At 51.7% G+C, this 27,001-nt stretch overlaps 1 protein-coding gene and 1 long non-coding RNA gene across 7 annotated transcripts; one reads left to right on the top strand and one right to left on the bottom strand.

Moving 5' to 3' along the window:
• Nucleotides 1-11,845: 11,845 nt before the first annotated feature.
• RNASEH1 (ribonuclease H1) lies at nucleotides 11,846-20,422 on the bottom strand. The gene is made up of 8 exons (XM_006211752.4): nucleotides 20,207-20,422; nucleotides 19,187-19,302; nucleotides 16,575-16,736; nucleotides 14,838-14,937; nucleotides 13,999-14,053; nucleotides 13,575-13,659; nucleotides 12,950-13,074; nucleotides 11,846-12,026 (listed from the first exon to the last, which is right to left on the bottom strand). Exons 1-8 carry the CDS (start codon nucleotides 20,335-20,337, stop codon nucleotides 11,940-11,942), a joined length of 861 nt encoding a protein of 286 aa, XP_006211814.1. The 5' UTR covers nucleotides 20,338-20,422; the 3' UTR covers nucleotides 11,846-11,939.
• Nucleotides 20,423-20,434: 12 nt separating this feature from the next.
• Nucleotides 20,435-26,898, top strand: LOC107034313 (uncharacterized). Of its 6 annotated transcripts, XR_012059256.1 has the most exons (6): nucleotides 20,511-20,601; nucleotides 21,229-21,376; nucleotides 23,357-23,574; nucleotides 23,715-23,782; nucleotides 24,108-24,309; nucleotides 24,614-26,898. It is a non-coding gene; the product is annotated as an uncharacterized lncRNA (long non-coding RNA). The 6 variants fall into 6 exon arrangements; XR_001459850.3 differs by lacking the exon at nucleotides 23,715-23,782 and having other exon boundaries at nucleotides 23,357-23,493; XR_012059255.1 differs by lacking the exon at nucleotides 23,715-23,782.
• Nucleotides 26,899-27,001: the final 103 nt, after the last annotated feature.

Raw genomic sequence — 27,001 nt, 5'->3', positions numbered from 1 at the left:
TACTCCTTCCCCAACACTTCGCCTCCTGATTTATTGGCCTCTCACGCGGTGAGCAGAATGAGTCTGGACTCAAAGTCTCACGAAGGCTTCCAGGTGGCCCAGAGAGCCACAGAGCCATGCCGCGGGGCTTTGTGTGAGCCCGGGGCCCAGTTGTCGCCCCTGGGGTGGTGGCCCTGAGCCCCACAGCCCCGTCAGAACCTCGTAGTCAGCTGGGAGAGAGTGTGGCTCCAGGAGAGGGGACAGCTGGGCAGACAGCACAGCAGATGCTGACGACAAACACGAAACCGCCACGCTGTCCTACTTTTTGAGTTTCTAATCAAGAGAGAATAATGGAAAAGAATGTGTGTGTGTACATATGACTGAAACATGACGCTGAACACCAGAAATCGACCCAACGTGGCAGGCTGACTGCACTGCAATAAAATAGAAGAGTAAGAAAGACGGGCAAAACGGCTGTCAGCTCAGCGCCCTCCGGCGTCCTCACCTCCTCCGGCTCCCAGGCCCTCCCGGCCAACCCTGTCCACGTGAGGCCACAGCAAACCCAATTGCACGGGGCACCGGGGTCTGAACTCCTTCCCCATTAGGGCCAAAACTGAGTGAATGTCTTTTAAATAGAAGAACCTGGAGGGCTTTCTGGAAAATGCAGAAGATGTTCAGGGAGATGGGGCGCAATGAGCAAAGGAGGAGGTGACGGCAGCTGGAAGCCACACAGGCACAGCTGGGTGGAGAGCACTGTTTCAGGAGCACCTTAAAAGTAAGAGCTAAAAATAAGTTTGCTGCGAAACATGAGGGTCCATCCACCAATAAATGTAGAGTTAACAGTGAGACCGCCAAACAAGTCAGGGGGACCACCCCCCATCCCACAAGGCAAGCAGACCTGGCAGGTTTGCTAACGTCACACGGAAAAGGAGAGCTGCCAGAGAAAGAAGCAGGGGACAGAGAGCTGGACGTTCCCAAAACGATTCTGTTTTTTGTGTACATGTGAAAAGTTCCAATGGTCATTTTTACAAGTTAAGGCATTTTGAATGGAGAAAGAAGCCGCTGTGTGTGTAAATGTTTTTAACTGAAAAAGTGAGCATGCCTCTGGGTTTCTTAACAAAGAAGCAATATTCAGAGACAGCTGCCTAGAGGCCACGGTCAGCAAAATTTTGTTCGAACTAATTAAAAGGAAAATGTTTCTCTTGGTCTTAATGCATCTTTGAAGTGAGGTGGGAGACAACTACACGACCGTAGGCTCTTTCACCTGAGGGGGAGATACAGGCTTATTTACAGCATTTCAGTGAATTACCCCAAACTTTGTGCCTCCAGACTGGAAAGAAACCCAATGTTTATTCCAGGGGGAGGTCACCTACCCCATTCTTCACGTATCACCTTTGGGATCATACTGTTCCCAAAACATGTGTTCCAGTAAAGCACTTCCCCAGTCGTGTTCCGAGGCGCAGGAGTTGAGGGAGGTGCTTAGGGAAGAGTTTTGAGGTCAACACTTGGAGGGAACGCTGCCTGTAGTAACTCCCCTCTGAAAAGGGAGGAGGCTTGTCAAGGAAGGTGAAGCTTCTTCCCCTTTGGGGAGGCACACGCTAATTCCACGTGTGCTGCAGAACGTCCTTTGGAAAACACTGTCAAAGTTCAGAAATAACAAGTGAAATCAATGATTCACCAAAACGGCAGTTAGTAAAAGCGTACTGTGCACACACCAAAAAGCCAGCTTGCGCACTGGGGCCCCTCAGACCGAACCGCGCGGATGCAGACTCGGGTGCACGGTTCCCAAGTGGGCGATGCAGGTTAGCGGCAGTGACGGTTGCGTCTTCACAGAGATCGGTCATGTTAGACTTTTCTCAAAGGACAGGGAATTGGTGAGTGGTTACCTTGTATCAGTTTGGGGGAAACCATTTGAGTTTTGCTCGTGATTTGCAACAGCATAAGCAAGAAATGACCCAGGTCAAACTGGTCTTGCAAAATAAGCTAAGTTCAGCTTTGTTTTTTTGAGCAAAGTGGTTTTATCCACTCAGGGAAGTTTCAAGGCTGATCTGTTTGTTTTTTATTTCAACCCCTGTATTCGTGGGGCGGGAAGCAGAAACATGAGACAGCCAAACCAGTTAAGTCAGCCCTGGAGTGAAATCTTCTTAGTAATAAAAAAACCACAAGAATGTATAAATAGTAGATAAGCAGATCTCACTGTGATGAAAAGTAAACTTTTGCCCAGGTGCCAGATTCCCACTGGTCAAGCATGCAGTGACTCAGCACATCTGGGCCCTTAAACAGTCAATACCCACCAGCTGGATCCAACTGTCCAAGGTCACCCCTGAAGGAGTCAGGGGAGAACTAGTCCTCTTAGAGCCGGCCCAGCCCCCCGCCCCGACTCGGTCCCCGTCCTCGCGTCTCCCACTTGTGGCTGAGAGCCTCCACCAGGTTTTCTGCTCTGCTCAGACCCTTCAGGTTCATGGAACAACTATTTACCGAGCATCTGCTCTACGCCAGGTGCCGTTCCAGACCCTGGGTATCCAACAGAGAGCAAACAGGCGAGGGAAAATAATCCCTGCCTTCACAGTTTGAATTCTAACAAGGGAAACAGAAAAGAACAGCCAGGGGTCAGGCGGTGGCAAGGGCTAGTGGGAACATGACACGGGCACAGGGGGAGACAAGTGCCCGTCTGGTGCATGTGAGTGTACACGTGTGCACACGCGTGTATGTGAGACAGTGACAGAGAGGGAGACAGAGAGCGGGCAAGGGGGACAGGACTGACCTGTACAAGGCGTGGCCAGGAAGACCCGATGTAAAATGACCTTCCAGCAGATGTGGGAAAGAGGCGGGGAGGGAGCCCCCAGACACGGGGAGGAAAAGCGTGCTGGGCAGAGGGAAGAGCACAGCGCTGGCCTGAGACAAGGGTCCGGGGCCCCAAGGGTGGGAGTGGCTGAGCAGGGGGCGCAGGAGGAGAGAGGGAGGCAGGACGGAGGCAAGAACGCACGTCGGAGGCTACTGTGCCCTTCCGGGTCACAGAGGTTGGGGGCTGGGGCGGAGACCTGCTGTGGGGAGGTGAGGGAGATCAGGTTCTGCATCTGTCTCACAGGAAGGCCAACAGGACCTGACGGGGGATGGATCAGGCTTGGGGCTCAGGGCTGTCCAAGGGTTCTGGCCTGAGCTGAGCTCCTGGGAGGGTGGGGTCTCGATGCCCTGAGGGGGGAAGACGTGGGTGGAACGACTGGGTGGGCGCAGAGCCCGCATGTCCTTCTCTGTCTCACCTATTCCATTTAGCACGATGCTCTCCAAGTCCATCCATGCTGCTGCAAATGCCGAAACTGCATTCTTCTCACGGCCAAGTGGTACTCCGCTGTGTACATACAGCACAACTTCTTCATGGACACACAGGCTGCTTCCGTATCCTGGCTATTACAAATAATGCTGCTGTGGACATTGGGGCACGTGTATCTTTTCAGATCACTGTTTTTGGTTTTTTTGGATATATACTCAGGGGTGGAATTGCTGGGACATATGGCAGTTCTAATTTTAATTCTTTGAGAAACCTCCAAACTATTTTCCATGGTGGCTGCACCAATTTACATTCCTACCAACAGCGTAGGAGGTTCCCTTTTGTCCACACCCTCTCCAGCATTTGTTGTGTTCTTTTTGATGATAGCCATTCTGACAGGTGATTTTTCCTCAATGTTTAGTTTGTACACGTTTATATTAAACACATAATACAAGTTAGTTGAGAAAAATTAGAAACAGTAACTCAGTCAACAACTTTGAAAGACTCATCTGGAGTTACCCCTAATCACGTCACCTGTGGTCACCATTTCCCTCTCGGAACGAAACCTTCCAAACGTTCGTCTGTGTGCCTGCACTAGCTGCTCCGGCTGCCACAGCGGAACAAGGAGCCTTCTCCCCTCAGCCCTGGAGCCAGGGCTCCCAGAGCAGGGCATGGCAGGGCTGCTTTCTCTGAGGCCGCGCTCCCCGCCCTGCAGATACAACAGGGAAGAGCAAATCCGACCCCACACTGGGTCTGTCTCTTTTACTTTAACCTTTGTGTCTGTTGCTTTTGCCACAAGCTGAGCATGTTGCCTGTAACCTGCAGCATACAGGATGGCCCATTCTCAAGGACATTTAAGGGGACAACAATTCTCCATTCATATAGATTGAAAAGCTGCAGCACAGAGATTAACACTTGTCCTGTTGGAACATCATGACCTGGTCTAGACAGACAGCCGCAAGAACACAGGAGCCCAGGATGGCCCAACGGGAGAGGGTCCCCAGAACTTAACACTGACGTCACTAAAGCTGGTATACAACCTCCAACTGCTAAATTTGACTGTCATTAAAAAAAGAGAAAAGAACAAAGGTCTCCAACACCAAGAAGCTTGCGGCGACCAGCCACACTCTCTTCCCTTTTAGTCTAAAAGAAGCCTGAATTCTAACTCGGGGAAGACAGTTCTTTGGGACACTAGTCCACCAGCTCCTCGGTCTGCTGGCTTTCTGAGTAAAGCCGTTATTCCTTGCCCCGACAACGCGTCTCTTGCCTCACTGGCCTGTGGCGGCGAGTAGTGGGGGCTGGGACTTGGTAACACAGACAGCCTTGTCGCTGCGTCCTCTAGTGGCCTTCCCTCTGCAGGTGCATCTGGTGTCCTGGGTGGACGAGGGCCACCCAAACAGCCTCACTTAACGCAACCCCCTCATTAAAGCCTGCCTCCAGGTAAGTCCATTCTGTGCTGGGGGCCGGTGCTTCAACACACAAACTGGGGGCGCAGTTCGCCCACAGCAGCATCCCGACACACGAGCTCCGTGCCCGGGCTCTGAGTCCCTGGCCAATGTGTCTAAGAAGTGCTGTTTGCCACTGACCGAGTCACTGCGGCCGAGGTCTCCCACCTCCTCCCTGTGTTCCAAGGGCCCGGCCCCCGGTACCCCCACAGCCTCCTGGCCTCTGCCTGGGCTCCATTAGCCCCCTCAGCACCACGATCCCTGCCAGGGGACGTGAAGCAGTGATACCTGTTTTCCACTTGAAGCTTCTCCAAATCGGGTCAAGGTGGGCTGTGCGGGACTTCAACGCCCCAAACCCAAGACACTGCTATGGACTGAGGTGCACATTTCAATGCATCTGAGCTCCCCCAGCCGTAAGTGTGCAGGTACTCTTCATGCCCTGGGAGGCCCCACTCCTTAGCTGAAGACACATCCCGGACTGTAAGACACCCAGACTTCAGAGACGTTGAAACCCGAAGATGAGCATCTTCAAGCCAGGGAGCTGCGGTGCTGGGACGGCCCCACCCAGGGCCCTCGGCCTCCTCACCCGCCTCCAGGCAGACGCTGGCAGGGCCTGCGGGGCACCGGGATGTGACAGGACCTGTCCAAACCCCCGAGAAGTACAGGTGCGCCTTGTTACACACACAGAGATGCAACCTCGCCCCCGGACAGGGAGAGATTGCATGCGTAGGAAAGCCGCCGTCTTTGGTGAGCGCGGTACCTCCAGCCTGCTGTTTTCACTCTGACTATTTTTAAACCCAGAGACAGACAAGCAGGAGACGATTTATCTGGATCAGTAAGAGAACCACCGGGAGAGCCTGGAGCTCCTGGAACTTTCTCCATTCACTGCACCCTTAGTCCCTCGGTAAATGCTTTCCTCCCCCCCGCCCCTCCCCCCAGGCCAGAACAAATGCCTGACCCTTCCAGTGTGAAGTGCTTAGGTCTGAACTTCAGGAATACCTATGCCCTCGCAACTCAGCCACCTGAAGAGAACACACGTAAATGTGGAGAAACTTACGCCTCACTCCTCAGTCAGCACACCCAGGGGCTGCCGGGCCGTGTGCCCGCTGGACCCTGCGCAGAGCGGGCAGGCACCCTGTCGGTCCTGACAGCGCACGCTTCTCCCCACAGCAGCACCCACAGCCCCTTCCAAAGAGGATGGGCCATCAGGGGGTGAGGTCTGAGGGCCAGTGTGAGCTGCCCGTGGCAGGAGTCCGGCTGTGCTCCCCTCCACACCGCGAACTGCCCTGGGCACCGCTGTGAGTTCCTGCAGCATGCTGGGGTGCCTCGGCACACAGACTGGGAAGGGGGGCAGCCATCCAGCTGCAGGGCCCAGGTTACGGGGAAGGGGCCTCCTGGGTGAGTGAGAAAGGACTGTGGGAGCAGCAGCAGCATTTGAAAAGACAAGGAGCAGGGGGGGGCTGACCCGTGGGGGGACCGCGGGAGGCCAGAGACCAAGGGGTGAGAAAGATGGAGGTGAGGGAGGGGCCAGAGGCCAGGAGTCGTGACCATACGTGCATCCTGTCTAATCAGCTATAGAAATAAACTCAGCCGCGTCTCTGGATGGTGGGATAAGCAAAGACAAGGGTGGGACAGCATGGCACACTTGACCAGGAGAGAGGCGCAAGTGATTGAAAGTGCTCTGCTCCGAGGCAGCCCCTCCCTGCTGCTTCCCACCTGAACGGGAAACTGGAAGTGCCAGGCGAGGCGAGCAGACATGAGACTGTGACGAGCGACGTAGGCACAGGAAAGAAGAAGCGAAATGATCTCTGTTAGCAGATGCCTGGGCTGGATGCCTGGACAACTCAAGGAAGCGAACGGGAGCCTTTCAGAACCAGCAAGAGTGAAACCAGCCAGCGGGAGCGATCGGTGTCACAAAGGACAGCGGCTTTTCTACACATAGATACTCAGTCTCAACAACTGCATTAAAAAGACCGACCTGGAGTAAGCGTGCGGCCATCTCGAAGACGCCATGGGAATACTGCTTCTTTCCCCTTTTCCCCATTCACTTACTGCACTGTTTGCATTTTTTGCAGCCCCCTCCCCTGACAGCTTTACTGAGGTGTAATTGAAAAGTAAAATTGTATGTATTCAAAGTGCACGATTTTTTAAAAGACTTTTATTAGAGCAGTTTTGGTTCCCAGCAAAGAAAGTACAGAGACTTCTCATAACCCTCCGTCACACACACACTGCCACCTGCCCCACGCCTCCCCCAGCATCCACACCCCCTCCCAGAGTGGGGCGCAAATTATGATCGACGCCCCTGCACTGACCCAGCACGAACAGCCGAAGTCCGCAGCGCACCTGAGGGTGCGCTCTGGTGCCGTGTCGCACGTGGGCTTGGACAGATGGGTGCCATGCGTTCAACATTAACACATCACAGAGCATCTCCACGGCCGTAGAAGTCCTCTGGGCTCTGCCTGTTCCACTCCCAAAACCAACGATCCTTTGCTGTCTCTGTCATTTTGCTTTTGCAGAATGTCACAGAGGGGGAGTCACACAGCACGGAGCCCTTCCAGACTGGCTCCTTTCACTCAGTCCTATGCATGTTGGGTTCCACTGTCTTCATGACTTGACAGGTCATTTCTTTAGGGCTAAGTAACATTTACATTGTATGATTTACCAGTTCGTCTATTCATTCACCTACTGAAGGACATCTTGGTCCTCCCAAGGTTTACCAATTATAAAGCGACCATAAATGTCCACGTGCAGCTTTCTGTGTGGACACAGGCTCCCAACTCCCTTGGGTCAACACCAGGGAACACAACTGCCGGGCTGTGTGGTAAGAACGCACCTACATCTGTGAGAACCTGCATTTCCCTGACGACACACGACGCGGCGCACCTTCTCACGTGCTTACCTGCGACCCGCGCGTCCTCTTTGGAGGGGTGTTTGCGAATGCCAGGCCAATTTTTAATCGTGTTGTGTGTTTTCTAATTGTGGAGTCCTACGAGTTCTTTCTGTTTTGGTTAACAGTCCTTTATCATGTGGTTTTTTTTTTCTGCATGTATTTTCTGGTCTGTGGCTTATCTTCTCATTCTGTCTTTTGTAGTTTTAATTAAATCTTAGTGAAGCCTGTTTATCAGTTAACTCTTTCATAGGTCATGCCTCCGGTGTTCTGGCTAAAAAGCCATCACCACCCCTGAGGTCATCTTGGTTTTCTCCTATTATCTTCTGGGAGTTTTATAGTTTTGCATCTTACGTTTAGGTCCGTGATCGGTTTTGAGTTCACGTTTGTGCAGGGTGTAGGTCTGGGTCCAGGTGTTCAGCACCATCTGTTGAAGACACTCTGCTCCCATTGTGTTGTCTTTGCTCCTTTGCCAAAGATCACTTGACTATATGCATGGGGTTCTACTTTGGGGCCACTGTGATTTGATGTATGTATATGTTGTAAAATGACTACCATAGTTAACTAAAACATCCTTCATCTCAATTACGTTTTTTAGTGTGTGTGGGGGAGGGACGGCATGCCTGAGACCCGCCGTCTTAGCACACGCAGGTCAGAACACAGCACTGTCAGCCAGCGCCCCGCTGCGGCGCGTCTGCTCCTTTCTGAAACACCCTGACGAAGCCTGAATGATCAGTGTGATGCCACCTTCTCTGCAAACGGCCGACAGTAAACAGGGTGTCCAGCCCCACCAGAAGCCTCTCCTGCAGTGCATGAGAGCGGGGAGTCCGGCAGGGCAGAAGAGGAGCACTTCCAGGGGAGGGGAGGGGACACTTAACAAACACGAGCGAGGGTGCTCCCTGCAAACACTGTCCTGGAGGAACATTAACTCGCATAACTTCCCTGAAAAGCAACAGACACACGGACACACGTAGCACACCTGGCCCAGCGATGCTCCTCTGGGGACCCCTGTGGTCTCAAGGACACCCCGGCAGGTCTCGGGGCTGATCACATTGCAGCTGCTGGGCCCGTCTCTGCAGAAACCCCTAGTCTGCGTGGGTTCGGGAACAAATGCCAAGGTGGGGCTGGTGAAGAAGGAAGAGGACACTATCGCGCTCCCAGCCTCCAGCTAATTCGTGACCTCATTCACGACGTGACCTCATCGTCCCGGGGAGGCCCAGCAAAGTCACCGCTGCTGGAGAGCCCTGAGCACAGGCCCTTCCGAGGGCACAGCCCCACGAAGACACGTCACACTGAGCCACAATCGCGGGGTGGCCAAGGGGCTGTGACCAGAAGAGCCAAGATTTCCAGAGCCTTCTGAAAACATCATACAGAAGGCTGCTCCTGCACGGTGTGACGCAGAGGAACCAGACCACCGTTCTGTTCTTTGTCTTGAATCCAATTTCTCTTTTTCCATTTCATCCTTTTGCTACTCAACAATCTCAACACAGGACTTGCCCATCAGACTTTAATAAACACACAAGAACAAAACAAAAAACCAGTACTCTTACCAGGAGAAACACTCCCATCTCCAAACACAGCCACCCTGGGGCTTAGGGCTTCAGTACAGGAATTCGGGGACAGTAACATCATCAGCTGTAACAGCTACAACCCAGGTACACAGGCCTCTGGGTTTTAAAGTGTTAGGACAAAGTGTGTCACATACCTGCAAGGGGCACTCTGCTTGTCACACGAATCCTGGGGACAGAGGACCTCGTGCTGCTGGAGAAGCCCGTGTCTGACCACAGCGGATGTGCACTCAGAGCACAGAGGGTGCGATTCAAAACCCTCAGCTGAGCAAGCACCCCGGGGCTCCCACCAGGGGGGTGGGGCAGGTCGGCACACCCGTTCCCCTTACCTGCTCTCTGTGGAAACAGGCCTCTGAAGTCCCGTGTGCCCCAGTGTTCACAGCAGCACTGCTCACAAGAGCGAAGACATGGAAGGAACCTAAATGTCCATCACCCCATCAACAGGGGCCTGGATGAGGAAGATGCGGTGTGCACAGATACACACATGCACACAATGGAGTATCACTCAGCCATAAAAAAGAATGAAACTGCCACCTGCAGCAGCATGGATGGACTTGGAGGGTGTTACACTAAGTGAGGTAAGTCAGACCGAGAAAGACAAATGCTGTATGATGTCACTTCTACGCGGAGCCTAAAAACTACAACAAACCAGAGAATGTAAGAAAAAAGCAGCAGACTCACAGACACAGAGAACAAACTGGGGGCACCAGCGGGGAGGGAAGGGCGGAGGGGTAGGACAGGGGGTTAAAAAGTATGAACCACTGTGTGTAAAATGAGTGAGCCGCAAGGACACACTGCACAGCACAGGGAGCATGGCTGGTGTTTGTAGAAACTGCAAATGGAGCATGACCTTCTAAACCTGTGAGTCACCATGTCGTGCACCTGCAACTTATACAACGTTGTGACTCAACTATGCCTCAAAAAACTGTTCACTTAAGAAAAAGAACCTTGAAATTATTTTACCTAAGATTTTTGAACATGGCATTACGAGTATTGCAACATGGCTCAAGTCAAGGTGACACACAGAGATCCACCCCCGACCATCTCACTGGGTCCTGGTGACACGCGCTTCCTGACTGCATCCTCCCCTGACAGATGCAGCCCATGGCAGCCCTGACCGCGCTGTCCTCTCCCCACCCCTATGCCAGGGCTGGGGGGCTCTGCCCCCATCTCAAGGCTGCAGCTGACGCTCCATGGCTCTCCCATGGCCACCCAGCCTGTCCCCAGTGTCGTTTCCAGTTCTCTGACACCACAAACTGTCTTCTATCTGTCCATGTGCAGATGTATCTACAGGACAGATTCCAAAAAGGGGCAGCTGGTGGACCAACAGCAGGCGCATTTACAGTCTGACAGACAGGCCACAACTGCTCCGAGTGGCACCATCTGTGCTCAACACAAACAGCACAGAAGTGTGTTCTTTGCCACACCCTCTGGGACTGATGGATCTTTGCTAATAAACCTAATGTCACCATAATAAGAAACAAACGTCTCAGTGTGGCTTCAACCTGCATCTCTCCCAAGCGAACGTTCTCGTTGCCCGAGGGCCAGGAGCGGCGTGAGTGATCCATGGCTGACCCAGTCTTCTGCTAGTCCCTCCTCAGCTTCCGGGAGTTCTGCGTGTGCCACAGAAACTAGCCCTTGGGATACGAGTTCCAGATTCTTCTCCTCGTTTGTCTATGCTTGTGGCTTTTTAACGTCTTTTTTTTAAATTCATAACTTTAATTAAAGCTGTCTTAATTAAATTAGTCTTTGTCTTTTGTGGTTAAATGATTTGTCTTGGGTGAAAAGGCCTCTGTCCCATCGGTGGCTCAGCGGCCTTAACACTGAGCTCTCGTGCATCTCTGGGTTTAAAGATCAGAGCTTTGTAAAACGGGGCGAAGTGACTCACTAGCCCTTTTTCCTGCTCCCTCGATCGTATCTGTGTTTGTCCAAGGCCCTTCCTTCCACTGGTGGCTCCCCAAAATCACCAAAGAATCCTAAATTTGAGGCATATTTTAATGAACGCTCTTCTTTGCACATGATTACTCACGTCAACGTAAGGCCCGCCGCACGACCCAGCCAGTCCACTCCCCGGCGTTCACCCAAGGGAAATAAAGCCAATGTCCACAGAGACCAGGACACAAACGCTCACAGCAACTTGCATACAGCAGCCAGAACTGCAAACCACCTAAACGTCCACGAGCAGGGAACGGTCACACAAGCTGGCCTGCCTACACGACGGAATGCCGCTCGGCAAGCGACAGGAGTGACTACCACGCACATAGCACGGGCCAGAGTCAGCACGGCGTCCCAAGTGACTGAGGCGGACTCGGGGTCCATGTTGCGGGACTGTTTAAATCCTAGAAAATGCAAGTTAGTCTAGTGACAGAAAGCAGACCAGAGGCTGTCTGGGGACGGGAGTCGGGGGGATTTCAAAGCAGCATAAAAAAGCTTTGGGAGTGATGGGCGCGCCCTGGGGGTTCCGCACTGCGCACACAGCCCACCTTGAGGGCCGGTGGCTCCCCGGGCCGGCGTGCGTGCGGCCGCGAGGGACGAGACCTCGCGGCGCTGGCACCTGTGGGGAAGAGCCCCATGGAGCCCGCGGCCACGGGCGGGCCGTCTGAGGGAGGCGGCTGAGCGGACAGACCCACGGAGACCAGGAGTCCCCGCTCCGGTGCGGCAGCTCAGGGAGTGGCTGCCAGACTTCAGACTCGATCGCAACAGTCCATCCTGCAGTTTTATTTTTCACGCCAGTAAGTGAAGGAGACAAGACAGCGCTGGCTTGAGTTTTCCCGAAAATGAAATGACCTCGTTCAGTCTCCAGGCTGCTTAGCGCCTTCTCTCGCCAACCTGTCGGCCTCTTCATTGCCTATAAACCCCGAATGGCCAGGAACGTGCATCTGTGAAACAAAACATTTCCTTTTATTTTTACTAATTCTGTTCACAAGCAGCACGTGACTACTTCCTCACTGTAAAAATCCGCCACCACTCGGAGGCGGCGGCGTGGAAGCCCCTCACGGGCCCTCTTCCTCGGCACAGTCCTCCACAGCACGAGCCACGGCCCCAGTGCACTCACACAACGGACGTGCGGACAAAGTCCATCTCCACAAATTGGATTTTACTGTTTAAACTGCTTTTCCCCACTGAGGGGTGGGGCCCGGCAAGCTCTCCGGGCAGAGCAGATGTCCATGCTGTTACGGAGGAGGGACAGACTTACGTGATATAACACCGCTTACACTCGTGCTGCTGGAAGACAAGGGTAAATGCCAGGTCACCCACCGGTTACAGAGGTCCTGGGCTGGAAGGGAGGGGATGGCTGAGAAATGGTTGCGGTGTAACTTGCTCTGTATTCCCCGGGAAAGTAATGTTAATAAAAGTCACCTACTAAAAGTTACCTATTATACAAAAAATACCTCCATTTTGGGGAAAAAAAGTCATGTTACTAAGGTCTAATCACATGACTATATTTCTAACATACTTGATAAATGAGTTTAAACTGACATTCTGGCTTCTTCCAAAGAAACCCAGAGGCTGACTGTCACAGGTCACTACTGGGAGGGCTGAGGTGCGGCTGGCGAGGATGCGAACAGCACAGACTGCCCCTCGGCCTCGGGCCCAGAGCAGAGCGCTCAGCACACCCCACCACTACCTGACAAAGCCGCGGCGTCACAGGGTGCTCCAACACGCGCCCCGACAGCCACTCCAAACAAACCGCTCTTTTAACTGCAGCCATCCCACCACTTCCAGGAACCACGGAGCTCTAGTTACCTCATCTTCTCGGTCGTGACAGCCACAAGGCGTGACCACTTCGGGAAACACTCACCCAGCGAATGTCCATGTCCTGGGCCAGTCTGTCCAGCTCCACGAAGTCCTCTTTGTTGATCACCTCCTTCCCGGTGCTCGTCCTCCACCCGTTCCTCTTCCAGCCTGGAACCCAGCTGGTGATTCCTAGGAGAAGCGCAAGTGCACGGTCACTGACCTGGAGTGCTCTGGCCACCTCTCCCCCCCAGACTCCGCCTGGCCACTGGCCCGCTCGCGTCCCGAGCAGCTTTCTGGACTTTGCACTCCTTTTACATTCACCTGGGCTCAACCTGCTGCTCTCCGCGAAGACACCGCCTCTGCCACCCCAGCTCCCCACCTGCGCCCCCTGGTCCCACACGTGGCACTTCCCAGAGGGGCTTGCAGCTTAAGTTAGACACGTTTACACTTGAAGGGCAACAAGAGCAGGGCCACGTTGACCTTACCGCCATGTATTCGTCACCCAGCAAAGACATGCCCCCTGGCCAGTACTGCAGGGGAACTGGGAGCCCGAGTCCTCAAACTTTCTTTACACCAGACGAGCCAGCATCACCCCTGTCACCATCTGGACCCTGCTCTCGGGTAGGAAAACACCTGCTCCCTCGTATCTACTGGAAAAACACTAGAAGCGGCAAAACGCAGGCGCTCACCATTGATGGTGAACATGCTGTCTGTGTAGAGGACTAGCTTGCTGATGCTCTGAGCCTTTGCCTGCTGGATGGCTTTGCAGGCTGCCTGGAAGAAACAGATCGATGGTCACGCTTTACACCTGACTGACGTTCAAAATTACTTCAAACTTTAAAATTTAAATTCCTTTTTCTGTGCTAACTGTAATGATAATATTGAAGTAAGACTCCACGTACAAGTCTCCTGTTCAGCCGTCTATGTGAAACAGGTTTTACAATTTTTCTAGAAAATTCCTATTTTCACAATGGTTACTGGCCCCAAACGAAGTTTCTTCTGGACTTTGAGGACCTTACACACAGAGAACAGGAAGTCCATCGATACGTTCTAGTCAACGGTAAAGAACGAAAAACTGATGCCTTAAGTGGAAAAACACATCTGATGACTTACGTGAATTTCTGCTCTTTGATTTGTTTGTCGCCCAGGAAGTCTAATTCCTACATTTCTGGTTTCAAAACAGTAGAAAAGAAAAGAAAATTATAAAGCTGATTCTCAAAATAATACCTTAAGCTTCTTAAAAGATAATAGGCTTGTATACATTTTTATTTGAATTACGAGAACATCATACAAAAACACTGCCTTTAAAAATCAAACCAACAAAACTAACATTTTGTTGACGAATGCTGTAGTGTGGTCTTACAGAAGAACTCTGGACCAGAAGGCAAAAGCTAAGTTTAATTTCTGGACCTGAAACGCACTAAACTTGTGGACACTCACGCCACACATGCTCGTCACCCTTCACAGCTTCGAACCTAAATGAGACACCGAGGGAAGGCGGAAGGACTTCGCGGACGCAGAGGCTCAAGAGAAACACAGAGCAGCGTCAGTGCTGAGTGCTGGCGTCACGCAGGGGCTGCCTGGGCGCCTCCCCACGGGGGTCAGATCCCGCTCCCACACGGAACTGGGGGCTATCAGTTACTGCCGGAGCTCTTTCACACCCAGGACCAGGTGTATCCATAACCTCACTTTGCATCACCTTGCCTCTGCAAGTTTTCAAAGACAAGGGTCACCTCTAAGCTCACTCATCTTCAAGAGGTGTGGGCGTGCGAGGGGCTCCGGGTCTGGGGACCTGCCCCTCGTGCATCCTTGCCAGGACCACTCTCCTGCCACCTGTCACTGCTACCAAGTAATCAAACGATAAGCGGATCCCGCCTAACCCTCTGCAAGTTCTGCAACACGATACCTTTCCATTTGAAGCTTAAAAAACGCAGCCTTTTTGGTTTACTTACAAAGGATGGCCTGGCCCCCAGTAAACACCGATCCCTGCTCGAGCCCTCCTCCGCCCATTGCTAGAGCAGCAACCGTCAGTGTAGACGACAACGTAGTCCCCTGTGAGCGGGAAACAGAGGGGGTGGGTCAGGGTCACTGAGGGCTGAAATTCACCTACATCATCTACGAAGGTTGAACTGGCATCTTAAACTCAGAGGGCGTTCCCAGCGCTGCGGCAGTGCTCTGTGCAGGGAAACGTTACCAGTTCCTCACATGGGAACAGACTTCTTGCTTGGAATCCACTGCCATTTCAGGTCTGTGTCAAGTCATAGGTGAAGGCAATCACTCTGTAAGCCTGGAACCCACTGCCGTTTACATCCCCTGCTCCAGAGGTCAGCGAACACCACCGCTGTCCCTCTCCTCACAGGGAGGGCAGGCCACGGTCACTCCGGAGCTGTCCCTACAGACAAACAGTGCCTTGATGAGGACCAGCCTGCTAGAAGGTCACGTCCTCTGGCAAACGTCAGCCTAACTTTTTCTCTTGGTCCTTCTGCCACTCGTGAACGGTGGTCCCGTCTGCTCCCCGCCAAACGCAGAGCCTCACTGGTGCACCAGCGCTGCGGAGAGTGAGGTGGGGGAGGGACACCAGGCCACCGGACCCCGCTGACCAGCAAAGCGCTCTCCGCGGGGGGGTGTGGGTCGCCAGGTGTCCAAGGGCAGAGGGGTGGCGCACACAGAGGCCGTGCTCTGTGAGGTCAGAGGAGGGCAGACTGAACAGGCAGAGGCAAAGGGAGAGGTGGCGAGGTGTCAGAGGATGGAGGAGCGGTTCCTGCCCAGAGCAGGGCTGGCGGCCATGAGAACAGGGTGCCGGCCAGGAAACCTCCCTCAGCCGAACGCCATGCTGTCAACACGACGGCCTTCCCCGTCACCGACTCCGTCCCAGCAGCAGCACCTGCCCGGCCCTGCGTTAGGTGCCACCGTGCTTCTGACGCTCCGGGTCCCCTGGAGAGGGCTCCTCTCCCAGGCACCCACAAGTGTTTGCCTCCATTACTACTGGTAAATAATCAGACCAAGGGCACTCGGTTTTGTTTTCCACATAACTGCAAAATCGAATCAAAGTTCTGATACAGCTGCCTGGTTATCTGCCCTATGAAATGGCTTCTTTCAGGGAAAACCCGGACCCTCGTAACATAGCAGCTTATGTGAAAAATGCCGTCTACTCCTACTTTCTATGCACACACGTGAAAGACAAAACGAAGACATCGTACTTAAGTCCTAAATATAAACGACTGACTCGGGGAGTTCGAGGCAGAGAAGACTTCACGCCCGTCGTGCTTTGGGGACAAGGCAGCGCAGCTGCTGCTCTGCAAAGGCTGCACGTCACAGGCTAAGGCCTGCTGCCGACCAGCGAGACAAAGGAGCTCTGTCCAGGGCCTTTCTTATTTGAAGAGCCGACGTTTTTGCATTCTCTCAGTAACCTGAGATACTCTGCACAGGAAATAATGCTTTTACAAAGAGTACAGTGGTTTTCATTTGTAGCCTGTACGACAGTTCCACGAATGTCCAAAACGTTACTTCTGTACCATTTGATTAATCATAAGACAGTGACCTCACAGATTTTTAAATAACCCTTCAAGGTAAGAATGTTAAACTTCACCGCAGTTTCCCTTCTTAAAAAAGTGAGAAAAGCTTTTACACGTAAAAATATATTTGTAAGATCATATTAAAAATTTTAAAAATCCAAGGAAACCACATACCCATGTAAGAAAACGTGTCTCTGTGACCCGAAGGCAGCGGCTCCGCGTCCTGTTTCACGTGCTTTGCACGTGGCTCTGTGTTTTCACCTTCACCTTCATCCCCGGGCTCACGGAGTCGCTTGTCTGCTTTCACTTGAGACTCCTGAACGCGTTTATTCTGCCCTGAAAGAGAGTGAAAGAGAGGGTATACTCAAAAGCTAGAAACCAAGAACGCAACACAGAATAACTGAGAATCCAGCAGTTCGCTAAGTCAGGCCTCAACATCCTCTGCAGGAGGCTCTCCAAAGAGGGAAGGACTCAGACAGTCCCCACCGTCGCAGCGACGTCTGGGAAAAGCTGGATGAGGGCCGTGTGAAGACCAGAGCAAAGCTTATGCTGGAAAAGAACTCTGGTTTCAATGGAGACAGCAGAGACACCACGGGTGCTGAACTCTTCAAGGATCACAGACAGTTTGAAAATTTGAGGGGCTCTTTCCCCAGAAAAAACAAGGACCAAAATTTTGCATCTAAGTTGAGAACAGATAACGGGACATACTTAGAAAGGGAAATGGAAACCAAAAGGCATTGGGGCCGGGCCCCGCAGGAAGAGCTGGGTCGGAAGCTCTCCTCCAGCAGCCCAGCCAGGGTGCACTTGTGGTTAACCCCCACAGGGGCTGGTCCCCCGAAGGTTACCTGGGCAGCAGACTCTCATTCCCTCGTTCCTATTATTATGGCAGCTGACACAGACCGGTCAGACTGGGAGTCAAAGCAGAGCCTCTGTCTGAGCTCTGCCTTTTACCTGCTGTGAGCTCAGCCAACTGACTCAGCCCCTGCCAGCTGCTGTGAAAGGCGGCCCTGCACCGGGTGATCCAAGATAGCCTCTCCTGTGCTGTCACTCTATGGGGCGGACACGTGGACACATGGACACAGGAGGAGAAGCCACCGTGCCCCAAGATGACAGCCTCAGCCCAACACTGCAGAATCGCTTTTGCTCTAAAGCCCCAAACTGAGGACGGAGACACGGGGCTCTGGCGTTTACTGAGCACCCGCTAGACTGGCACAAGCTGCAATCCCCCGCCAGGCATGGCTCCTCACCCCACACCCCTGGGAAGAATGTCAGGTCGTCCAGCAAGGCTGGAGTGAGGGCACCACCCACAGAGCAACGGCTGGTACTTCCGCTTGGCCATAGCTGTGTTACCTCACACTGACCTTGGGAACACTCTGCAGAAGCGAACCCAAACGCACAGGCGCGTGTTAAAGGATGATTTTGCAGAACTTTAATATTAACATAAATGTTTTATTTGCTATAAGAGAGTGTTAAATTGAACTGGACATTGCTGAAGAACAGGTAAGACTTTGAAGAAAAAGGAGACTATGGTTTTCACAATTTTTCCTTCACAAAACTTTGGTTTTTCTTTGAGTAAATTAACCCTAAACCAGCTTATATAGACCACAACAACTAGCAAATAGCTCAGTAATCCCCCAATAAGGATAAATGTAAGATTAAGAGAAAAACTGGGAAAGGGCTAACACAGCCACTCTGGGATGGTTCTCAAACAGGAGCAATGTTAAGTCTCAGCCTATATACCTCACGTAAGTCACCGGTGGGAAGGTCTCTGTCAGCTCTGAAGAAAGATGGATTCACAGATACAAAGAACTCCCCTGCCTTAGGATTGAGAGTAGTTAGTAAGCAAACTCCCTGGAAGAACTGAGGTATGAATCAATTACTAACTGGTTAAAGGGAAAGCCTGTGAGAAGGAAGTACTGAGAACCTAACTAAGGAAGAGCCATACGTCCAAACCTGCTTTCTATCCCAAGCTGGCTTCTCGTTCAAGCAGGAAATTCCCCTGTGACATCACAGCCCCTTTAAGGAGACGGAGGACGAAGCACTGCACAGCGAGTAGGGGTCTCCCTGCTTCAGAAACGTGCTTTTCAGGGTGGATTCCTAGTGTGATCTGCCCTCCCCGCCACCCTCGAAGTCCACTTCGTCCAGAATTGTTATGACACCACAGAGGAGCAGGGCTCAATGCCGAGCATCTCGGCGGGCTCGAGAGACTGTTTTAAAAAAGCTGATTTAAAATGCCCTCTGGTCAGTCTTAACCCACTGTAGTAAAAGTCTGTGAGTGAATGTAATGAAGGCAGGCTCTAATGTATTTGCAGACTTTCGTGCTCCAAGCAGTCACCCTCAGTTCTGCTTACCTAATGTCCCTCATGTCAGGCTTTAAACTTCGGTGAAATACACTTACTCTGAAACGTGTGAAAACAGAGGAAATTCCAATTGTGTGACTCTGTCCCAAGTAAGAAGGAAACACCACACAGGAGCACGGCGTGAAAAGAACCACATTCATCATTTTAGAACTAGAGCCCATTTAATCCAGTAACAAGAATAAGTGTTTTTAACAGATGGAATTAAGTGCAGTGTGAACACTGAACGGAAGACGAGACCTGAGCCCGGCCCGTCTCTGACACTGTTACTAGCAGGAAACACTAGGCTTTCAGCCTGTTCCCTAGTATGTAAAGTGGGAGCAGCCACAACACCTTCTCCGTCTGCACAGAGGGTAGCTACAGAGACCACGTAACACCTGGGGTACGGAAGGCTCTGAACAGGTTAAAGTGTCACAATGACGTGACTACCTTCTGAACCATCCGGGCTCGCAGAGTCTCTGACAAAGGCCCAGGCTTCCTCTTCTGTGGCGAATTTCTTAAATCTGGCCGCAGGAAACCTGTCCACCTGTGCTCTGCATTCGTTCCTGGAACAAAGCGAAGTGTTACTCCCTTCCTCCCTCTGTTACTTACCCTATTTCTTAAGGGGTTTTCTTAGGTTGGGCACAGAGTGAAGAAAGTTGGGGCTCTCGGCTCCTTGTGGGCAACGCGTCATGCCTTACTCTGCAGTTTTACCTTGCCTGTCCAACTCTTCACTCTCTGTCTCGCTATGTGCCAGCCAGACGGTACACCAGCACCATAAGGCTTTCCTCAAACTCAAAAGCACACTACAATTTCGGTGTTTAATCATTCCATTGCAAGAGAAAGGTCCGCTTCTGAGCTGCCTCTTCCTCAGCAGCACAGCCGCATGGGAAACAAGTGCATTCACATAAACGCACGTGTGCTGACGATAAACCTTGATACTGTAGGGCGGGAAGAGTCCTGTTCGTGAATGAAAACACGTGGGTTCGAATCTTACACCTGTCACTCATTAGCCCTGTGACCTTCCTGCTCCCGGTAATTACACCCGAAAATGACAATAATCCCACCTACCTCGAAGGGTTGTTACAGGGACACAAACATTAGCTCACAACAATTTCGCTTTTTAAACACGGAGGGAAGATCAGATCCCTTTGAGTTCCACTACGTGTAACCGTTTGGAAGCTCTTCCATTACAACAGAGGGGAAGAAGGGTTAAGTAGAGGCCTCCGGCCACCCCCCGACTACAAGGGGCGTTTCTGATACTCCCAACAAAAACAAAAACGGGGCAGAGTGAAGGCCTCGGGGCGGAGTGAAGGCCTCCGGCCAGCACCTGCGGGCCGACGCCGCGGGCTCCCGTGCGCCCTGCCCCAGGCCGAGGGCCGCGCGCTGCGGGTGTGACAGCCACCTCCTCGCAGCGGAAGCCGCCCACGGCCGCCCCCAACCCCCTTCGGGGAGGCGCGGCTCACTCACCAGCTCAGGAAGACCCCGGCCTTGCGGCCTCTCCTCACGGCATAGAACATGGCGAGCCCGTGGCAGCCGCGGCCGCTGCAGCGCACGGCGGCCAAAACGACTCTGTGCGCCACGTCCAGTAGCCGGGTCATCGCTCACCGCCGGCCGCAGGCGAGCATCTCGGGTACCGGCCGCGCGCCACCATCACACAAGCCAAGCTTCCGGCGGCGGCGCAGGAAGATGACGCATGAGGGCGTGGCCTGGGGCGGGGCCTAGAGCCGCGAGACTTTCTCGGTCATTAACTTCCGGTCCCTCAATGAGAAGGTGGGCACTGGGCTGGCGGGACTGGAGCGGGCGGGACCCAAGGAGGCCAGAGGCGGGGCCCTAGGAGGCCAGAGACGGGCGAAGGGCGCGAGGTGGGGTCTAGGGGGCACCTAGTGATGGCTGGGGCGGGGCGGGCTGGGTGGGCCTGGGGCCCCGCCCTGTCCCCGCACCTCCCCCAAAAGCAGCTCGGGAGCTCGGCCCGCGCTCGGGTGAGCGTCTGAGGTCTCTGCGGGCTGGTGGCGGGACCCCCGGCCCAGATGCCGGCCGCCGCGGTTCTGGGGCGCCCCCGCGGTGCGGGTGCACTCAGGACAGCCAGCCACGCAGCTGGGGAGGCTTACTCACTGCTTTGGTGGCGGGAAGGACGCTGGGGTCACCAGCGAAAGAGAGGGAGGAAGGGCCATCTGGCCACCTGTGCTCTGATCCCGCCGGAGGGAAGGGGGAGGGGTGCGAGCGTGCGTCGCCGCTGCTTCGGTGCTCCGCTCAGCCGGGGGGCCCTTTTCTCCACTCCGCCCGCGTGGGTGTGTAGCCTGCGGGCTGTCCGGTCCTTAACGCTCTGGGACACAAGAAGAAAATGTAGTTGGAGAGGTAATTTCTTAGAATTCTGCCCAATACTTGACATTTTGCTCTGTTAGCAAATCAGCTGCTTTTAAGAGTCCTCTCCAATGACAAGCCTTGCTTTTCAAATTAATTTTAAACTATCTTTCTTAATTTCCTTTAAGTCTTCAGTTCAACAAACGTCATCAAACACCTACTGTGTGCTACTCAGGCTCTGGGGATGCAAAATTGAGTGAGACAGTCTGAACACCAAGGGATCCTTGAAATGGACATGTGAACCAATGGAGGACAACGAAAAACAAGCTGCTTGAGGTGTGTGTGCGAGGCAGTGGACGGGGAGACTGGGGCCTGGAGGGCCAGGGAACACACTAGTGCCTGGGGAAGGTTTTGAAGGTTAAAAGGAGAGTTCATGCAGGTGAGTTAGGCAGAGAGAAGGAAGTGGGATGTTCCAGCAAGAAGGGACAGCAAAGGTGTGGTCAGGGTGCCCTGCCTGTGGACTCGAACATCAATTTTTAAAATCTCAACTTTCCTAATTTAAATTGGCTGTTGTCCATTCCTCATTCCTGATTGCACTTCAAGGTAGCTTTGTAAAAAAAAAAAAGTAGTCCTTATAAATCAATTAATAATTGATGGTCGCCTCCCTTCTCCTGTAGGTGTATAGTGAAAGCTAGGGATGTGCTGGTGACCGCTCTAAGGGTGACTGCAGCCCCTCTTCTTACGGTCATTCACTCCCCCTTCACATGGCCTTCGGAGCTCCTGTGGCCTCCAGGTGGTGCAGGCTAGGCCTTGGATATTCTCTTTCTACACTTGCTTTCCTTAGCAGCATCACTAGCCCATGTCCTCCCGGTGGTACTGGTTGAGTTATGAACACAGATGGTTCCTGGAAGAACTAATTTCAGATTAGGGAGCTGAAGTGGGAGTTGATCAGGGCAGTGGGCCAAAAGCAGAAGTCTTCACTTCAAAGCTCTGGAAGAACTGGGACACCAGCCAGGTGGGCGATCCAGCCAGGTGTGAACCGAGGACAGTGGTACAGGCTAGGCGCAGCTGCCGACCACAGCGTTCCCTTGGGCAGGAGAGAGGCTGAGCCCGTGGGAAAGTGCTGCCTCACGGCTGCCTCCTCCCGCTAGCCTGATTCTGAGCTCAGACCTACTTAGGACTTGCTTTTCCATGTAAATTGCCTGGCTGTGGTCCTTTAGCGCAGAGCACTCACAGTCCCTACCAACTTACAGGTTGGAATTCTCTGAACATGTTCAGAAAATCATCCATGTGCCTTTCTACAGTTACAAAACTGTTTCTTTTGGCATTTCATTGATTACATATTTGAAAATCTCTTCTATCTTAATCTCAGGCTTAAAGTGTGTGACTTTACCTTCCCTGGGCAAAAACTGGCCCATTCTCAATGAGATACTGAGCACTGGGCCAGAGTCAGAAGATACCTACCAGAGGGGATGTGTGCCCTCAGATCCTTAGCTCTTTGGATTACATCAGCTGAAAAATAGGAATGAAAATTCCTGCCACAGAAAGTCTTTTCTTAAATTGAGATATTAGGTGAAATAATAAATTAAGCACAGTGGGTGGCTTACTGCCTGGTGTATAACATCCTCAAGTAGAAACAGCTGTGCCCTTGTCTATTGTGATCTGTCCATTAGGGACAACAGAACCATCTGCTGTTTCTCGGGGTGCACTCAAAAATTCCGTAGATTACTGAGAGCCAGCAATACATCAGGTGCTCAGCTAGACCTGGCCACGTGTGGCTACAGAGCATGTGAAACATGACTAATCCAATTACACTGGATTTCGAAGATTTGATGTGAAAATGCTACTCATCACTTTTTGGGGGGAGAATAGTTATTTTTAATAAAAATATATTACTTACATATCTTGAAACGGGTTTATCATTTTAATGAATTACTAGGTATATTTTTTAAATTTTCTGCTTAATTTTTTATATGGTAAACAGCAAGAGATACAACTCAAATACATAAAAATTATTCAAATCTTCAATTATTTTTAAAAGTGCAGAATCCCGTGGCCAAAAATCCTAAGAACCGCTGACCTAGCAAAAAATTATAAATCAATATAGGAACACGTGTAAAATAGTACATCCAAATAGTACCTGTGCTTGTAACTCCAACTTACGTTTTCCTACAAGTTATATTTTTTCAAAAAAGTTCCTGCCAGTCTGTATCATATTTCTGTCAAACATGCTAGGATTTCCCAAAATGTGCTGTTTCGGATGGATAGTGCTCTGAAGTCGTCTCTTGCTTCAGAAATGACGTATTTGTTCCTTAGCCCCCAGCGGTGTCCAGATGCCACAGAATCACTTTTTGCATCATCAGAACTGACATCCAGGAAGCCTGTGCTAAGTACGGTACACACACAGCTGGAACTGATCCTACGAGGTGACACTAGCACTATCCCGTTTGCAGGTGAGAAATGTCTGCATGGTGGGAGCCGCACGCTGCTGCAGTCCGCACCTGGGCACCTGTCCTGTAGAGGACTTAAAAATGGTAATAAAACCCAACCAAAAATTGCTAGACACTGTCAGTGATAAATACTCTTTCCAAGAAAATAAAACCTCTCTTGTTCATCTAAAAATGCTGTAGTTTCCTATTTTCACTACTAATCTTTTGTGAACATTAATAAACAGGAACCTCACTTAAAACAATTGCAGACCCAGCAGGAAGAGACCTGTCCTGCGTCTCCAGGAGGAAGCAGGTTACTGATTGCTCCTTGCCGGGCGGCAGCCCAGCCAGTGAAGTCAGTGCACTTCAACCCCTCCATCTCCTCCAGTGGGCTCCCAGTTTAGAGCAGCCCCTCCCGGTTCCCATTCTCCTCTATAAAAGAAGGTTCCTCTCTTCCATTCCCTGGACTTGCCTGTAGTTCCCCATCGATTGCACGTCCTGCGTCACAGTTCTTTACTATTCCCAAATAAACCCATTTTGCTGGTAAAATAACTGGCTGCGTTACTGTTTTAGGAACACTTTAAAACAAACATTGTATTTCACATGGATGTTAATTCCAAGACCTCCCGGTTTTACAGTTGGTTCCAGCACATGCGCACTCAGCTGTATGTTCCTTTGGATCAGAAGCAGAGATCTTGCTTCAGGCGTGGTGTGGTCCAGCTCCTGGGGCGCTGGGCCCTCCTGCATCCAGTCCTGCCCTGCTCTCCTACCCCTAACCTGGGAAGCTCACATCTGTTCACTTCATGTTCCAGAGCCACCGTTTCTAGCTGTAGACACCTGGTGAGTGGCTTCAAGTCTGTTGTGAACTTTGAAAAATGGAGGAAGTGACGCCGTGCACGGTGGCCGTGAATGTCAGCTGAGGCTGTGTGTGCTTCCCTAGCGTGGTCTGACCCAGTGTGTCCTCAGTGCCACCCCAGGTCTCCTCGTCCTGTGCGTGCAGATTAACTGGGAGGGATGGTGTCACTTTCGACGGAATATATTGACGATGAGCAAATTATCAGTTTATAGTAAAAATCAACAGTGTAAATATCTCTATAACTTTAAATGTTTATATCTAAGCAGTTACCTTCCATCTCCCTGACAGGTCATTGATGTCCAAAGGTCGTATTGTCATGTAGGAAGAGTGAAATTGAAACCGTCCAGAAGTAGCCAGTGACCTTGCTTGAACTAAATGCATAAGATTTTCACATTCATTACAGGCTTGCGCATTTATTTCACCCCCACGTTTCTGACCCCGGCTGATAGATAATAATAATAGAAACCCTGCCGGCTGTAAGTGGAGGGGAGAGAAAAAAACCTGTTAAAGTCAGCCCATTCGTTCTTCATCGCATAGACAGTTCCGTAAATTCATTTTACATTCAAGGACTCGTCGGTAAGTCTCCTTCTGTCACTTTACTAGTCACGCTAGGCGCTGTGACTTGGAGGGGTAAGAATGACTTTGACGTCCGAGCGCTGTCACCCACTGGCCTGGCTGGACTTCAAGCCATAGTCAAAGATTTTCCCAGAGTAACTGAAGACCTTCACAGATTTGCTGAGGAGTTTCATGCAGTCATTCACATTTATCAACATGGTTTCTCTGACTCATATCAGCTAGTTCATATGCTCGTTGGCGAAGGCCAGGCCCAGCACTGGATGAAACACGAAATGGGAAATGGCAGAAGGTCTCTAGAATTAGACCAACCCACTAACCTGTTATAAGATCAGGCTCAGGTTCCTGGGGCTTTTCCAAAGTCTGTTGATCGGTACAAGAATCAGACTTGCACACAAAGATCTGATCAATCTGTTCATGACTATTAGGATCAACTTCAGATTGTTTCTTCAAAAAATTCTGGTCTTCAGATACCGATTCCCACCCGGATAGCTTTTACCTGTGTTTATCAGTGGGCTGAGCTGGCACCTTTCCCTCCTAGTAAAAAGTGCCAGGATGCAATGGGGAACTAGGTCCACTCAGATTTAGCTAATGCAGCACACCAGCCCTCTGGCACCTTGGAGAGGAGTCACCTCCAGGGAAGCCCGCCAGCGTCCTTAACCTTCAACCTCAGCAAGTGGAGGCTCCTAAACAAAATGAGTCCTCCTCGTTCCTGCTGTTACTGCGAAGACCAGATCATTCGGAAGGAAACGGTTACACATTCAAGCACTTCACCTGCCCCCAGTCGTTCTGACATCCTCCCAGTTCTCACTGGTGGAGCTTCAAGGAACCGTGGGGCTCTTCCCAGTCCTCCCTCCTGAGCAGCTTGGAGAAGCCCTGCTCCAGATGGAGGATGGGTCTCTTCCAGTCGCCAGGGACACCAGACCCACACTGTCGGCTCAGCCTCACTATAAACAGCCCCTTCCTCGGAGTGCTGAAGCAGTTCAGGTAGTTGTGGGGGGGGGGTCTAATGAACCTCAAGAGGTTCCTGTCTCTGGACCTGTCCCCTTTTGTTTAGACCCTTTGAGAGACACACATCCTGTCAACCTCGTTCCTCCAACTCCACCCATTTATTGGGAGAGACTTCAGAGAGAAGTATCATGCCAGAACTTACTTCTCCCAAAGGTGGAAGTAATTCTAGGTTATCAAAGTAACCAGCCAGGTGAATTAACTGACCCCTCAACATCTTTTACTTGTTCCATCTCTGATGATTCTAGAGCTGCTTCTAGAAAATCTAGGATCATGTGTCCCTATTGAATCAGTTACCACCCTTCTTATGGGCAGAATCTCCAACTGATGCTGGCAAAATTCACAGCACACCTGCCATCAAAATTCAAATACATGCCTCAAAAACCTCTTCCCAGAAGTACTCAATACCCTCTAAGTAAGAAGTCCTTCCAGGCATAAAGCCCAAAGCTCAAGACCCCCCTCTCTTGTGCTGGGGACCAAGGGTGGAGGTTTGTCAGGGCAAGAAGCAAAAGGAAAAAAGAGAACTAGAAGTAACTACAAAAGCAAGAAAACAATAAACAAAGTGGCCTAAGTGCATACCTATCAACAGCACTTTAAAAGAGGTGAGACGGCGCTCCCAGGAAAGGGCCTTCCTGACACCGAAGGACAGAAAGCTGCTGCAACGAGAAAACCTGAGCCTTGACCAGTGCTGCTTTCAAAGGAAATTCACGGGCAAGAGGGAGACATGCAAACAATTAATGAACAGAAGCGTCAGTTAAACAGAGCAGGGGGACCAGAAGGGGGGATCTCACAGCCTGGGACGAGAGCAGAGCGCAGCAGGGAGAAGAAGGCCCCCTGGTTCCCGGGAGAGACTCAACCAGTGCAAAGCCATGAGCTCTGCTTACTCGAGCCCTTCCTGCTTTCTCTCCCTTCTCTTGTCGCGTGGGGACTCGCATGTAGCTCGCCAGGGTTGCAGACCTCAAGCTGCGATTCTCTGTTGATCCCAAATAAACTCATCTTTGCTGGAGAAATGTCTGGCAGTCCATTTGGTTCAGGTCAGGTAATTGGAAACTTCATCACTTTATCATAAATTTAAAGAATGTGATTTTGTGTTTT

The sequence above is a fragment of the Vicugna pacos genome, chromosome 15 (genome assembly GCF_048564905.1).
Source record: "Vicugna pacos chromosome 15, VicPac4, whole genome shotgun sequence".
Classification (NCBI taxonomy): Eukaryota; Metazoa; Chordata; class Mammalia; order Artiodactyla; family Camelidae; genus Vicugna; species Vicugna pacos.
The sequence above is the reverse complement of the archived record's forward strand: the minus strand, read 5'-3'. Positions and strand labels throughout refer to the sequence as shown.

Bases quoted from the DNA above. Each gene is read 5' to 3' on its own strand.
- RNASEH1 (XM_006211752.4), bottom strand. From the start codon at position 20,337: ATGACCCGGCTACTGGACGTGGCGCACAGAGTCGTTTTGGCCGCCGTG. The intron at 19,303-20,206 runs GTGAGTGAGCCG...GCTTTGTTCCAG, and splicing joins GCCGGGGTCTTCCTGAGCTG to GAACGAATGCAGAGCACAGG. The intron at 14,938-16,574 runs GTATGTGGTTTC...TCCCGCTCACAG, and splicing joins AGACACGTTTTCTTACATGG to GGGACTACGTTGTCGTCTAC.